General features: G+C 34.5%; 1 protein-coding gene across 1 annotated transcript in view; it reads left to right on the forward strand.

The window, feature by feature from the left end:
• SLCO6A1 (solute carrier organic anion transporter family member 6A1) overlaps positions 1-16,012 on the forward strand; it is an 88,960-nt gene that overhangs the window by 12,215 nt on the left and 60,733 nt on the right. Inside the window, exons 2-4 of the mRNA XM_082725209.1 lie at positions 3,230-3,490; positions 6,892-7,080; positions 8,910-9,048. Of these exons, the coding sequence (XP_082581335.1) occupies positions 3,230-3,490; positions 6,892-7,080; positions 8,910-9,048 (589 nt within the window). The remainder of the gene's footprint in view (positions 1-3,229; positions 3,491-6,891; positions 7,081-8,909; positions 9,049-16,012) is intronic.

The raw sequence follows: 16,012 nt of genomic DNA on the forward strand, positions 1-16,012 counted from the left end.
AGAGTGTGAGGGCTACCTCTTCTAAAATGAAGGAGAAGTTTCATCACTTGTTCCATTCCAATTAAGAAACATAATCTTTAGTGAACCTGTGTGTGTGTGTGTGTGTGTGTGTGTGTGTGTGTGTGTGTGTTTTAAAGGTAGAAGTATGTTATGTAGCACTATAGCTCCCATCAGGGGAGGCCCTAAAAAAATAGAGGAAAAAGGAAATCTTTCCAGTGGGCAGACCATTGAGCAGTACATCTGATGATCCACACTGCCTAGATACCATGCTGACATTGCCTAATGGTCTGACCATTTGGTGACTTGGAGAGTTGGGTAAGTGGCATGTCTCTTTGAATGAGCACAGTTATCCATTGTGGATCTTCACCAGAAGAAATCCATTGCAGAGGAAGCTTTCAATAATGGGACAGGTAACTGTCCTCTGAAAAGTCCCCAGTCATTGTAAGTCTTGTCCAATGGGTTCATATTTATAGTGACAGTTACATCAAGAATAGAAGTTATGCAAGAGCTGAATGCATGGAATACATACACACATACACACATCTGTACCAGTGCTGATGTGGTTATTGTCCTTATCGAATGCCTCATACACCATTGTGATCATCTTATTTCTTATCACAATGTTTTAAATGAAGGAACTCACTTTATAGGAGAAGAAGTAGAGCTGGAAGTTCATGTTCATGGAATTCACTAAGGTGAGAGATAAGCTTTGAGGTAGCAACCTACATGTTATGGTGATCAAGAAGTAGAAGAGAGAGTGAATAATGGAGGACGGAAGTTATCAACTGTGTTTGCATAGCCATTTAGAGAAATAGAAACTGCAGCAACTATGCATTTTTTCTTGTTTGTTTTATGTGTACACACACACAAATGTGTATACGTTTGTATACACATTTGTGTGTGTGTGTGTGTGTGTATGTATTCCATTTTTTCCCTCTTTTCCCCTTATTATTTGATGAGAGTATTATGGGAGATAATGTTACAAATTCATCTCTAGGTTACAAAATATCCCTGAGAAGGGGAATTAATACCCCAACCCCAGAGATGGACATAGTAACTGACAGGACATTTCTTGCCTTGACCATTATCCTCCTTGGCCACATCTAAAATGAGAGTTGAAGAAAACTCTTCTCTTTGATGCAACCAAGTTTTTAGATCTTGTCTTCTGCTGGTCTTGGTCTGTTAAACTGGTGTTGCTCCAATTTGACTTACAGTTTCTTTCTCAGTACTGTTCCCTCACAAATTTAGTTAGGTCTATGATGTGTTTGAGAAGTTATTTATTTATACCCTTCATGCCTTTTTATACCATTTATACCTTTGCAGTTTACTTTTTGTATTAAAAAAGTTCATTTAGGTTTGTGATTGACCTAGAAGATGGAGTAATTTTACCTTGTGGTAGATATGATGACTGGTTGATCTCATGTCTGCTTTTTTTTTTCTTTTTCTTCTTTTTATTTGAAAGAGTAAGAATATCTTTGTAAGAATGATAAATGTACAATGTTAGGCATTAACATAATGATGTTACTATTCATTGGTATGCTAGTTTAAATAGAAGAAGAAGGGTGAAAATGAATCCTGAGTGTCTAAAATGTGAACTCTGCGAGCTACTTGTCTGTTGGCCATAGACTTCATTATGCGTGGTCTGGACTCACTGCTTTTTCCAAGGGGCATAGGAGACTGTAAACTGCATTTCCCAGCCCTTCTTTCTTGCTGGCTTCCACTTAGGTGTTGCCAATGAGAGGCTGTGACAGTAGACTTGGAAAAGGGGCAAAGGAAAGCCTCTTTTTGTTTTCTCCTCCCTGTGGTGACGTCTTTGGCAATAGCAGCAATACTGGGTGGACAGGAACTCCTGGATTTATGCTCAGGCATTGCTACATCTCCAACAGCAGCAACAGTTGGCGCTTCAACAGCCAATGCTTATGGCCCTGGCTCCACAAATGCAAGAAGAGCAGAAGTAGTGGAAGGCTGTGAGTTGGCTCTCAGAGCATTAGTAGTAGTGTAGGTTCTGGCCTTCTGGAAAAGAGGTAGCTATTGCAGTTCCAACAGCAGTAGCAGTCCATGTTCTAGCAACTTCTGCTTCATAGGTATTCATGAGCTTTGATTGGTAACTCTTTTCTGTTTTCACTCCAATAAATGTATGACTTTTGTATCCAACCTCTGTATGCATTTCTTGAAGTTTCAAATATTTAGTACAATATATTTCAAATATTGAGGACAATTGTTTTTTTCCTAGTTGGATACTAGGGGATAGAAATGCACCTCTATGATAAAATTTACTTAATGTTTAGGAACATGACAAACAATTCTCCATATTGTTCAAGGATGTACACATTCTGGCTTTTAAAAGAGTCAGAAATTATGACCTTCAAATATAGGTTATGGGTTATGGAGAGAGAGAAGAATGCATTTTGGGGGGGTACATGCTTGGCTTCAAATACTTGGATGTTTTATTTCCTGTTCTGAGTGATAGGTAAGGATTCATTAGATTGTCATTTATTTATTTTTTAAAAAGATTTTATTTATGTATTTGAGAGCAAGAGCGAGAGAGCGTGAGCAGGGGGGAGGTGCATAGGAAGAGGGAGAAGCCAACTCCTCGCTGAGCAGGGAGCCTGACACAGGGCTCGATACCAGAACCCTGGGACCATGACCTGAGCCAAAGGCAGATGCTTAACTGACTGAGCCACCCAGGTGCCCCTGTTATTTATTCATTTTTATAACTGAATCATAATACATTCAAATAAAGATCAGTACTAAGTAAGATGACTGAAAAAGATAAGTATTCTCCAGTAAATCAGTACAAAATAGGTAAAATTCAATTAGCAAATATTTCACAAAGGTTAAGGCCTGTTAGTATTTTTTTTTTTTAAGATTTTATTTATTTATTTATTTGACAGACAGAGAGCACAAGTAGGCAGAGAGGCAGGCAGAGAGAGAGGAGGAAGCAGGGCTCCCTGCCGGGCAGAGAGCCCAATGTGGGGCTCAATCCCACAACCCTGGGATCATGATCTGAGCTGAAGGCAGAGGCTTTAACCCACTCTGCCACCCAGGTGTCCCAGTATTTTAGAAAACAAATCATGTATTTATGGATCTTAAACAGTCAGAATAATGTAAAGTAAACTTAAATCAGTGTAAATTGTTTTGATTTGTAATGATTATATTTTGATTTGATTATATTTTGTGTCTTAAAATGAATGCTACTGCTTTCTTTTTTTTTCTTGTTACATTTTAGGTATTGTGTTTGGTCTCAAAGAATTGAGCATGGACACTTTTGTAAAGGGCAGTCATCTGAATGATGTGGAGAATTTATTGTTGCCTTTGACTTATGATATTTCATCTTCCCTGGTAGCAGTGTTTATAGCATACTACGGAGGGAAAGGAAACATACCAAGATGGGTTACATTTGCCTCCTTTTTAGTGGGATGTGGATCACTTTTATTTGCTTACCCATACTTTACTGAGGAAGATTTTAAAGCAAATGTAGATATTGAAGGTAAGATTATAAAAGGTGTCAAATTATTATTTAAATATTGGCTTTAAGAACTTAAAATAGGTTATAATACTTGTTTGTACATCCATCCGTCTGTATCTATGTATATTACCAGGTTTATTAAGCTAATTTATTGCAGCTCCCAACTAATATATATATGCCATTCTCTTTTCTTCTCATGATCAAATATCCTTTCATGTAAGAGATAGGCATAGGAAAAAGAAGGAGTTTGGGGGATAATTATTTTATGAAATTGTTTTTCTTTTGTTAGTTTTTATATGTATTATAAATCTCTTGAGAACTTTGGTAATTCCTTATGTCTTCCACAATATGCTTTCCTTAATCCTGCATTTTGACCTCAATACACATACACAAGAACACAGATAGATACATAAATAAACGCACAGACTCCTACCATTTCAAAATGGGAGCTGCCCTTTGGCCTAGGACTTGGAATCTAAAAATATTAGTGCCTTCTTCACTTTATTCATTTTTAAAAAGATTTATTCTGGGTGCCTGGGTGGCTCAGCCAGTTAAACGCCTGCCTTCAGCTCAGGTCATGATTCCAGAGTTCTGGGATCTCATCGAGCTCCTTGCTGGGCGGGGAGCCTGCTTCTCCCTCTCCCTCTGCCTGCCGCTACCCCTGCTTATGCTCGCTCTCCCTCTGTGTCAAATAAATAAATAAAATCTTAAAAAAAAGATTTATTCCACAATCTTTTTGCTATTGCCAGTAGTTAAAGGCTATTTTGAAGTTTCATAGCCCTATTCCTGGCACTGTTGTGTTGAGTACTTTCTTGCTGTGTATAGGTCAGCAATGTTAAAATGGATTTACCCATTTTGGCAACTTGAAAATGGACTTGAGTGAGACATGGTGGAAAAAGCCAGAAGGATGTTTTCATGTGTGTATGTATGTGTATATACATGCTTATGATATTTAAAAGTATGCTTATGATGTGTGCACACAATTTAAATACATAGTTCATATTAAGTGCAATTTATACAACATATTTATATACTGTAGAATTCACATATTAAACAATATGTTGGTATACATTTTCAACATATGAACTATATAATATTCATTTATATTTACAATATTTTATTCTTTTTGTAGAAAGTATTTATTTTCAGATATTGGACAGTAGGAACCTCAGGACCATGATCCCTAGGAGAAGGGAAACAAACAAATTGAATTTTATAGGAGAAGAAAAGTGTAGCAGACTATGGACATATTTGATTATCAGGAGGCTGAATGACCTCCTTGAATTTAATAATTATGAATTCAAAGTGAGATTTGCATGGTTGTGTGTTTTCCCCCAGCCATATTCAGCTTTACAAGTATAAAAGCAGAGTAGGTAGAAGACTTTAATTTGATGAGGGTTGCAATTTTACCAAGAGATTGCTTGATAAGAGAGCATGGGATTTAAGTGCTAAAATGACAATGGGAGAAGATAGAGGACATCAGAGGATATTGGTATGGCGAAAAGGAGCAGTATCAAAATCCTAGTGGGTTTTAAGGATTGTTGAATTGGGTTACTAGAAGTGAGCTGGAAAGATAGGGATATTTTGAATGTGAAATGCTTGAAATTACAACTAAGAAAGGTTTTTGGTTATTCTTTTTGAAAGTTTAAAATTAATTAAGTGGGTGGAGAAAAATTCAAGGGACCAAGAGATTGGGGTATTTAAAACATCACATTGATACCAATGTCACCACAAGTTAATATATCTTTATAAGATTGAATTATCAGTATTTTGAATCACAATTCTTTTTTTTTTTTTTTGAATTTATTTATTTGAAAGATCACAAGTAGGCAGAGAGGCAGGCAGAAAGAGAGAGAGGAGGAAGCAGGCTCTCTGCCGAGCACAGAGCCTGATGTGGGACTCGATCCCAGGACCCTGAGATCATGACCTGAGCCGAAGGCAGTGGCTTAACCCACTGAGCCACCCAGGCGCCCCTTGAATTACAATTCTAAAGACCTCCTCCCACTTGATATGAAGTCAACTAGCATTTGGTATGGATACTGAACCAGATGAAAATTTCCATTAGTGTACTATATTGCGATCTGCATTCTAGTCAGTTTTCTACAAAAATATTTTCAGAGCATTTGTTAAATACCAATCAAAATGGACACAATCAGAATGATCTAATGACATTGCCTGTATCTACCAATCTAATAACAAATGAAATTCCAGGAAATCTTACTTACTATCGTTTTACAACCATATGAATAAAAAAAAGTGTGAGAAATAGATGGCCACCTAAAGGAATTTAAAATCTAGTGGTTTACCATATAATGACTAACTTTAATGGAAATAATTTTTTATTGTATGATGCTTTCTCTTTATGAGAAGTTAATGGGTCTAAAAAGGGAAATTATTTGTTTGCTCGTTTATTTATTTATTTATTTATTTTTAAAAATTTTATTTATTTGAGAGAGAGTTAGAGAGAGAGAGAGAGAGAGCATGAGTAGGGGAGAGGGAGAAGTGGACTCCCCTCTGAGCAGGGAGCCCGATGTGGGACTTGGTTTCAGGAACCTGGCTGGCATCATGACATGAGCCGAAGGCAGACACTTAACTGACTGAAGCACCCAGGTGCCCTAAAAAGGGAAATTATTTAAATAGAGTGCCACAAAGTTAATGTGAAGATTGCTGAAGAAGTGGATATAGAACTAAACTCAGAAGATAATCTGAAGATACAAATAATCTAGAACATCAGAAACACTTTTTTCTGCGTGTCAAAAGTTAGGGATACCAGTTACTAAATTTAAGAGGAACATATGTATGTTGTGTACGTGTGTATATGTATAGATACCTATGCATATATACATGTTATCATGTATATATACATGTTATCATGCATATACATTTATATTTGGTTTATAATTTTTTTTCTCTTTTAAAAAATAACATATATATATAGAGACAGAGAAAGAGAAAAAGAATAGTAAAGCAAAAACAGAAAAAAGTTAAAAACTGATGAAACTAGGTAAAAGGTATAAAGGAAATTCTTTACTGTACTTTCAACATTTCTATAACTTTGAAATTGTATTCCAATAAAAAGGTAATTAAAAAAATAACATATAGTGTATTATTTGTTTCAGGGGTACAGGTCTGTGATTCATTAGCCTTACACAATTCACAGCACTCACCTAGCACATACCCTCCCCAATGTACCTATCTTTTCCAGTATTCCCACAAAATTCCTTTTATAATTGTGTTTTTTATGAGAATATAATGACTGATTTTAGAACTGCTACATTCAGTGTAAATGAAATGTTAACTTAAAAAAAAAGGTATACTGGTGGAAATAACTTTGTAAAAGGTGAAATATTTCATGAGAGATACTGCATATTTGTTGTATGTTTAATTTTTGACTCATTTAACAAAAATAATTGTCTTTTCAGAAGATATTTGCCAAGAAATGAAGAGTATCCAGGCTTGCAGGAAAACTTTACCATCATTCCATATGAAATATTTAGTTTCTTTCATCCTGGGGCAGACTGTGCAGGGAGTAGCAGCAATGATTCTTTATATCCTTGGAATAGTCTTTATTGACAACAGTGTTGCCATACACTCAACTGGTATTTATATAGGCAAGTTTTTTTTTTTTCCCCCTCTCGAATATGGTTGACCCATTTTGAATTTTTATTGAGCTTTTACATCTTGGTGTACATATCTAAACTGATATGTAAGTGCTAATTATTGGCCCTTATAATAACATTATAACAAATGTTATAATATAATGTTAGATTTATAAGTCTTGTGTTTGACTTCAAAATCACATTGGGTTGCCTAATTCTGAGGAATTGCTTGAGATTTTGAATTGTAGACAAGTCATCTGAAAGTCATCAAAAAGATAAAGAGAAGTAGGAAAAGCACATACTTTCTTAAGTAATAAACACTATATTCTTTCTATGTACTGTGTCTAATATATAATACATAGAACATTGGTATATATATGTCATATCAAACTATATAGATTACATTTCATTTCTCTGGAAAAAGTCTCAAGTTATTAGATTGAATTGTCTGAATAATTGTATGTCTAAACTTTGGGGACATAGGTGAGAGTTGCTGCCATCATGTTCGTAAGGGGATAGAAATACTGTTTCACATTTCCTCAGTACTTGATTCAGTGTCGTGTTGAAATCATCATCATCGTTTTATTAAGCTCTTTAATGCTTTAACTCCGTTCACCTTTTGGGGGGCTCAGATATTGTGAAGTTAATGAAAATACAATCTTGTTCATTAAATCAAGGAGGGAAGTTATATGCCTTCTAATCGACTACAATGTAGTACATTCTATTTCTGGTCTTTTGTGTCATGGTATCCCACAATAAGTAACCCAGGGGTATATCTCACAATAACCGGTATTTCTTTATGTTGCAATAGCTCTGGTCTTGGTAGATCATGTATCTGTACAGAGTTATCATATTTTAAAAAAATTTTTAAATTAAAGTATTGGAAAGGTGACTTTAGAGAACATAGCATTTTGCACCAAAATAATTATTTTTTCCATGAGAAGTAAGGAAGGTTATGTCAATAAATTTAAATAGATGATATTCATATTTATGTTTGCTTTTAGAAAAAAATGCAGTGAGTTATTAGTGTTGGCTGAGGATGACAACAAATCTGTTTGTTTTACTTTTGGTTCTACTGATTAGTAATTAAAATGCACATCTACACACTGCAAACAGTTGCCACCTCTTTCCACCATGGCAGCTATGGTGAAGTATACAAAGTTGCCACAAAGTGTAATCAGCTATATTGGATTTATATTTATATTAAATAGAAATATATTTATATTATATTAAATATGTAGATTTTAAATAAGATACAGTGAATTATATAATTATCTAAGTTTCTTTAATATAGATACTAGAATATATGAATATATGTATATATATATGATTAATTTTATATGTCTGTTTTGCTAGATTTGTTTGGTCAGAGATCATTCTAGATGTTTCTGCTATATTTTTTAGATGTGAGTAACACGGTCAGTAGACTGAATAAAACAGATTACTCTCCATTATTAATCCATTATTATGTGGGTGAATCTTATCAGTTGAAGTCTTTCAGAGCAAAAATGTAGGTTTCCCAAAAAAGAAGCAATTCTTTCTCTAGACTGCTAGATAAAAACTCTGCCTGAGTTTTTCCAGCTTTCTGATCTGCTCTGTGGGTTTTAAGCTTAAGTATGGACTCAATACTGTAATATTAACTCTTACCTGGATTACCAGCCCACTGGCCTGCCCTACAAATTTGGACTTGGCAGGCCTTGTAATTGTATAAGGCAATGCCTTAAAAATCTCTTTCAGTATCCTACGGGTTTTGTTTCTCAGGAGGATCTTGACTAATAAAGTAGGACATGAGGATTTCAGAAGTGATCTATTTCAGTGATATAATTTTTACCATGACAAAGCTGGCTTATGTGGTTGTTTGATGTTCAGTATTCATTTTATAGGTATAATGGACGCTTCCTTTGTATTTGGATATTCTCTGAGTTTTGGGATAGCAGCACCCCTTTTGAAGGGCACTAAGAACGGAACTTCTGCAATTAGGTAAGCCATTTTATGTCCTTGTTTGTTGTTTACATTGTTTTCAATATTTTGGGTAGATACTGTAACCTATAAACCTATTACACTTAATTTGTAATAACCATATTTTTAGGAAAAACATGTAAATGTGACTGATATGGATATATATGTACATATAAATCTAGAATATGCACTTTTATCTTTACTGTTTGATATGTAATTTTAAACACACTATTTATAATGACAATCTTATTACTGTTCTACATAGTTTTGTGAAAAATTGTGGAGAAACCCCATAACATAAAATTTACCAACTTAGCCATTTGTAAGTGTATGATACAGTTGTGTTAACCATGTGTACTTTGTTGTGTAACAGACCACTAGAACTTTTTATCTTGCAAAGCTAAAACTCTATATCCATCACAAATAACTTCTATTTACCCACTTCTCCCCAGACCCTGAAAACCACCATTCTACTTTCTACAATTTTGACTACTTTTTATAACTCATGTAAGTGGGATCATGTAGTATTTGTCTTTTTCGTGACTGGCTTATTTTACTTAGCATAATGTCCTCAAGGTTAATCCATGTTATAGCATATGCCAGTATTTTCTTCCTTTTAAAGGCTAAATAATATTCCATTGCATGTATATGCTATAGTTCTTTATCTTTTAAGCTTTTATTATTTACTTATTTTTATTTATTTTATTTTTTCTCCACCCTATCCCTCCCCCCACTCCCCCAGAAACCCTCAATTTTGTTTCCTGAGAGTAAGAGTCTCTTATGGTTTGTCTCCCTACCTGATCCCATTTTGTTTCAATTTTCCTTCCCTTCCCTCTACAACCCCCTGCTCTGCTTCTCAAATTCCTCATATCAGAGAGATCACATGATAATTGTCTTTCTCCGATTGACTTATTTCACTCAGCATAATACCCTCTAGTTCCATCCATGTTGTAGCAAATGGCAAGATTTCTTTTTTGATGACTGCATAGTATTCCATTGTGTGTGTATATATACCACATCTTCTTTATTCATTCATCTGTTGATGGACATCTAGGCTCTTTCCATAGTTTGGCTATTGTGGACATTGCTGCTATAAACATTTGGGTGCACGTGCCCCTTCAGATCACTGCATTTGTATCTTTAGAGTAAATACCTATCAGTGCGATTGCTGGGTCATAAGATAGCTCTATTTTCAACTTTTTGAGGAACCTCCATGCTGTTTTCCAGAGTGGCTGCTCCAGCTTGCCTTCCCACCAACAGTGTAGGAGGGTCCCCCTTTCTCCGCATCCTCACCAACATCTGTCATTTCCTGACTTGTTAATTTTATATGCCATACTTCTTTATCCATGTATCTGTCTATGGACATTTAGCTTATTATGTACACTCCTTGATTACTATGAATAATGCTTCAGTTAACATTGATAACATGGATAAGCAAATATCTCTTTGAAATTCTATTTTCAGTTCTTTTGTATATATACTCAGAAGTGGGATTAGTAAATCATATGGTAATTCTATTTTTAATATTTTTGAGGAACTTTCATCTTATTTTCCATGGAGGCTCTACCATTTACATTGCCACTAGTATTATATAAGGGTTCCAATTTTTCAATGTCCTAGTTAGCACTTACTATTTTCTTTCTTCTTCTGCCTCTTCCTCTACCTTTTCTTTCTTCTTTTTTCTTCTCTTTATCCTTCTTCTAATAGTCATCCTGACAGTTATGAGGTGATAGCTCATTGCAGTTTTGATTTTCTTTTCCCTAATGATTAGTGATATTGAGCACCTTTTCATTTACTTGTTGCCTATTTGTCTATTTTTTTTGGAGAAATGTCTAAACATTTAGTGTGTAACATGTACATATGGTGCTTCTTCTAACAATACCATTCAAAGACTCATAGATGCCATATTCATCATGTTCATTTCTCTCATCATACTACCTCTTACAAGGGACCATCTGAGAAGACAAGACAAGTGTGACAGTATGACAACTACAGATTTCACTGGTCTTACTCTGTAATCCATTGTCCAGAAATAGCTGACTTGATAGAATGGTGTCATGGCTTGGTACCTTCAACAGTTTTTGGGTGGAATCTTTAAGTTTTCTATATTTAGGATCATGTCATCTTCAGAGACAATTTTACTCATTCCTTTCTGATCTGAATGCCTTTATTTGTTTTTCTTGACCAGTTGATTGGGTTAGTATATCTAGTGCTGTGTTGACTGAAAGTGGGCATCCTTGTCTTGCTCCTGATCTTACTTTGTCATATATGGTCTTTATTATGTTGATGTATGTTTTCTTAAGTTCAATTTGTTGAGAGTTTTTATTATGAATGAATGATGAATTTTTTCAATGATTCTCTGTATCAATTAACATGATCCTATGATATTTTATCTTTCATTTTGTTCATGTGTTGTATCACATTGATTGATATGCAGTTATTGAACCATCCTTGCATGCCTGTTATAAATCCCACTTGATCATGGTGTATGATTCTTTTAATGTATTGTTAAATTTGGTTTCCTAAGATTTTGTTGAGCATTTTTGAATCTGTGTGCATAAAGGATATTGGCTTGTAATTTTCTTTTCTTGTAGTGTCTTTGTCTGGTTTTAGTTATACATATGAATGTAACATCCAATTTTAATTTTTTTTTTATTTAATATGACAAATGGGTAAAGTTTCCCTTTCCCCCCTCAAAGGGATAGATATCTCATTGTACAGATAACATTTATGGATCAGACCTTTTTTTTAAATTTTAATTTTTATTTATTTATTTTTTACATAAAACAGACTTCAATATTTATGACATAAAGGGTACTAACTTAATACATTAAAAATCTTCTAAAGATCAATAAGGGAAAACAAACTCCTGCAAACACTTGTAAAGATTAGCAGGAAGTTCACAAAGGAAGGAATACATATTCCCAATAAACATAAAAATATATAGAAATTGGTTCCATTTCACTACTAATTTGCAAAAAGAATAACAGTAATATATACATATACATATTATTATGTTAGATATTATATTACATTATATTATATGTAGTTAGCAAAGATTTTGAATGAATATTTAGTGCTAGCTAATTTGTGGTGAAAAGACACAACACTTGAAGAATATAATTAGAATAATTTTTTTCCTTTTTAATTCCTTTTAATTTAAATTCAATTATTTGTTTCTGAAGTAAAGTTCAGGGATTCATCAGTCTTATATAATACCCAGTGCTCATTACATCATGTGCCCTTCTTCACCCAGTAACCCCATCCCCTAACCTCCCCCAGCAACCTTCAGTTTGTTTCCTATGATTATGAGTCTCTTATGTTTTGTTTTCCTCTCTGATTTTATCTTATTTTATTTTTTCCTCCCTTCCCCTATTTGTTTTGTTTCTTAAGTCCCACGTATGAGTGAGATCATATAATAATTGTGTTTCTCTGATTGACTCATTTCACTTAGCCAGATACACTCTAGTCATAGCCAAATACCATCCACATCATTGCAAATGGCAAGATGTCATTTTTTTGATGACTGAGTAGTATTCCATTGTGTGTGTCTGTATATATGTATGTACGTGTGTATGTATGTATGTATGTTTGTGTGTGTGTGTATACACACATAGATGTATGTGTGTATACATATATATATATATGTATATATATATATATATATAAACAATATTTGTTCTGGCAGTCCATAAACTGGGAATGTTCTTCCATTTCTTTGTGTTCTTCAGTTTTTTCATGAGTGTTCTATAGTTTTCTGAGTACAGATCATTTGCCTCTTTGGTTAGGCTTATTCCTGGGTATCTTAGGAAATTAAAGAAGTGCAATTGTGTGTGGGATCGACTCCTTAACTTCTCTTCTGTCTCATTGTTAGTGTATAAAAATGCAACTGATTTCTGTGTATTGATTTTATATCCTGCTACTTTGCTGAATTCCTGTATGAGTTCTAGAAATTTTTTGGTGGAGTCTTTTGGTTTTTCCACATAGAATATCATGTCATCTGTGAAGACCGAGAGTTTGACTTCTTTGCTAATTTGGATGGATGCTTTTTATTTCTTTTTTGTTGTCTGACTGCCGAAGCTAGGACTTCTAGTACTGTGTTGAACAACAGTGGTGAGAGTGAACATCCCTGCCATGTTCCTGACCTTAGGGGAAAAGCTCTCAGTTTTCTCCCATTGAGAATGATATTCTCTATAGGCTTTTTACATATGGCTTTTATGATATCTCAATATCATATGTACCCTCTATCCCTACACTTGAAGGAGTTTTAACCAAGAAAGGATGCTATACACTGTCAAATGTCTTTTCTGCATCTATTGAGAGGATCATAGGGTTATTATCCTTTCTTTTATTAATGTATTGTATTACACTGGTTGATTTACAGATGTTGAACCACCTTTGCAGCCCAGGAATAAATCTCACTTGGTTGTGGTGAATAAGCCTTTTAATGTACTGTTGGATCCTGTTGACTTGTATCTTGGTGAGAATTTTTGTATCCATGTTCATCAGGTATATTGGTCTGTAATTCTTTTTAGTGGGGTCTGTGTCTGGTTTTATGATCAAGGTAATGCTGGCCTCATAGAAAGAGTTTGGAAGTTTTCCTTCCATTTCTATTTTTTGAAACAGCTTCAGAACAATAGTTATTCATTTTTTAAATGTTTGGTAGAATTCTCCTGGGAGGCCATCCATCCCTGGACTCTTGTTTTGGGGATTTTTTAAAAAAGATTTTATTTATTTGTCAAAGAGAGGTAGAGTGAAAGCACAAACTGGGGGAGCTGTAGGCAGTGGGAGAACCAGGCTCCCTGCTGAGCTAGGAGTTCAATTCAGGACTCAATCCCATGACCTGAGTCAAAGGTAGATGCTTAAATGACTGAGACAGCCAGGCATCCCTGTTGGGAGATTTTTGATTACTGCTTCATTTTCTTTGCTGGTTATTGGTCTGTTCATTTTTTCTATTTATTCCTGTTTCAATTTTGGTAGTTTATACGTTTCTAGGAATGTCTCCGTTTCTTCCAGATTGCCTACTTTTTTGCTGTATAGTTGCTTCACAATATGTGTTCTTATAATTGTTTGTATTTCTTCAGTGTTGGTTGTGATTTCCTTCATTCATTATTTTATTTATTTGTGTCCTTTCTCTTTTCTTTTTAATAAGTCTGGCCAGGGGTTTATCAATCTTATCAATTCTTTTAAAGAACCAACTCCTAATTTCATTGATCTGTTCTACTATTTTTTTTCGTTTCTATTTCACTGATATCTGTTCTAATCTTTATTAATTCTCTTCTCCTGCTGGATTTAGTCTTTATTTGCTATTATTTCTCCAGCTCCTTTAGGTATAAAGTTAGGTTGTGTATTTGAGCTCTTTTTTGTTTTTTGAGAAAAGTTTGTATTGCTATACACTCTTAGGACCACCTCTGCTGCATTCCAAAGGATTTGGATAGTTGAGTTTTCATTTTCATTTGTTTCTATTAATTCTTTTAAATTCTTCTTTAATTTCCTGGTTGACCCCGTCATTCTTTAGTCAGATGCTCTTTAACCTCCTTATATTTGAGTTCTTTCCAAATTTTCTGTTGTGATTGAGCTGACAGTTCAAAGCACTGTGGTCTGAAAATATGCAGGGAATAATCACAGACTTTTGGTACTGGTTGAAATATGATTTGTGACCTAGTATGTGATCTATTCTGGAGAATATTCCATGTGCACTCCAGAAGAATGTATATTTTGTTGCTTTAGGATGGAATGCCCTAAAAATATCTGTGAAGTCCATCTGGTCCAATGTGTCATTCAAAGCCCTTTTTCCTTATTGATCTTCTACTTAGATGATTTGTCCATTGCAGTGGATGGAGTGTTATAGTACCTTACTATTATTGTATTATCATCAATATGTATCTTTAATTTTGTTGATAATTCATGTTTATAATTGGCTGCTCCCATGTTAGGGGCATAAATATTTACAATTGTTAGATCTACTTGGTGGATAGACCCTTTACTTATGATCTAGTGTCCTTCCTCATCTCTTATTACAGTCTTGGGTTTAAAATCTAACTTGTCTGATATAAGGATTATGACCCCAGCTTTCTTTTGATGTCCATTAGCATGATAAATGGTTTTGCACCCTCTCACTTTCAATTTGGAGGTGTCTTTGGGTCTAAAATGAATCTCTTTTGAGCAGCATATCTATGGGTCTTGCTTTTTTATCTAATCTGATATCCTTTGTCTTTTAATTGGGGCTTTTCCCCCATTTACATTCAGAGTAATGTATATCAGAGTATCTATTGAAAGATATAAATTTAGTGCCATTGTATTACTTGTACAGTCACTGTTTTGTATATTGTCTCTGTTCCTTTCTGGTCTATGTTACTTTTAGGCTCTCTCTTTGGTTAAAAGATCTCCCTTAATATTTATTGCAAGGCTGGTTCAGTGATCACAAATTCTTTTAGTTTGTGTTTGTCCTGAAGCTTTTTATCTTCCTTCTATTTTGATTGGCAACCTGGTTGAATAAAGTATTCTTGGTGCATATTTTTCTCATTTAGCACCCTGTCTATATCATGCCAGTCCTTTCTATCCTCCCAGGTCTCTTTGGATAGGTGTTCTGCCAGTCTAATGTTTCTGCTTGTATATGTTAAGGACCTCTTGTCCTTCGCTGCTTTTAGGACTTTTTCTTTGTCTCTGAGATTTGCAAGCTTTACTGTTATATATTGAGATATTTACCTATATTTATTGGTTTTGAGGGGGTTCTCCGTACCTCCTGAACTTGAATATTTGTTTCCTTCCTCAGATTAGGTATGTTCTCAGCTGTAACTTTCTCAAAGATACCTTCTGCCTATACCCTTTACTCTTCTTCTAGGATCCCAATTCTAATATTGTTTATTTTTATAGTATCATTTATTTCTCTGATTCTCCCCTTATGACCCAGTAGTTGTGTATCTCTTTTTATCAGCTTCTTTATTCTCCATAATTTTGTCTTCTATATCACTAATTCTCTCTT

This window comes from Mustela nivalis (genome assembly GCF_964662115.1).
Source record: "Mustela nivalis genome assembly, chromosome: 3".
Taxonomy (NCBI): domain Eukaryota; kingdom Metazoa; phylum Chordata; class Mammalia; order Carnivora; family Mustelidae; genus Mustela; species Mustela nivalis.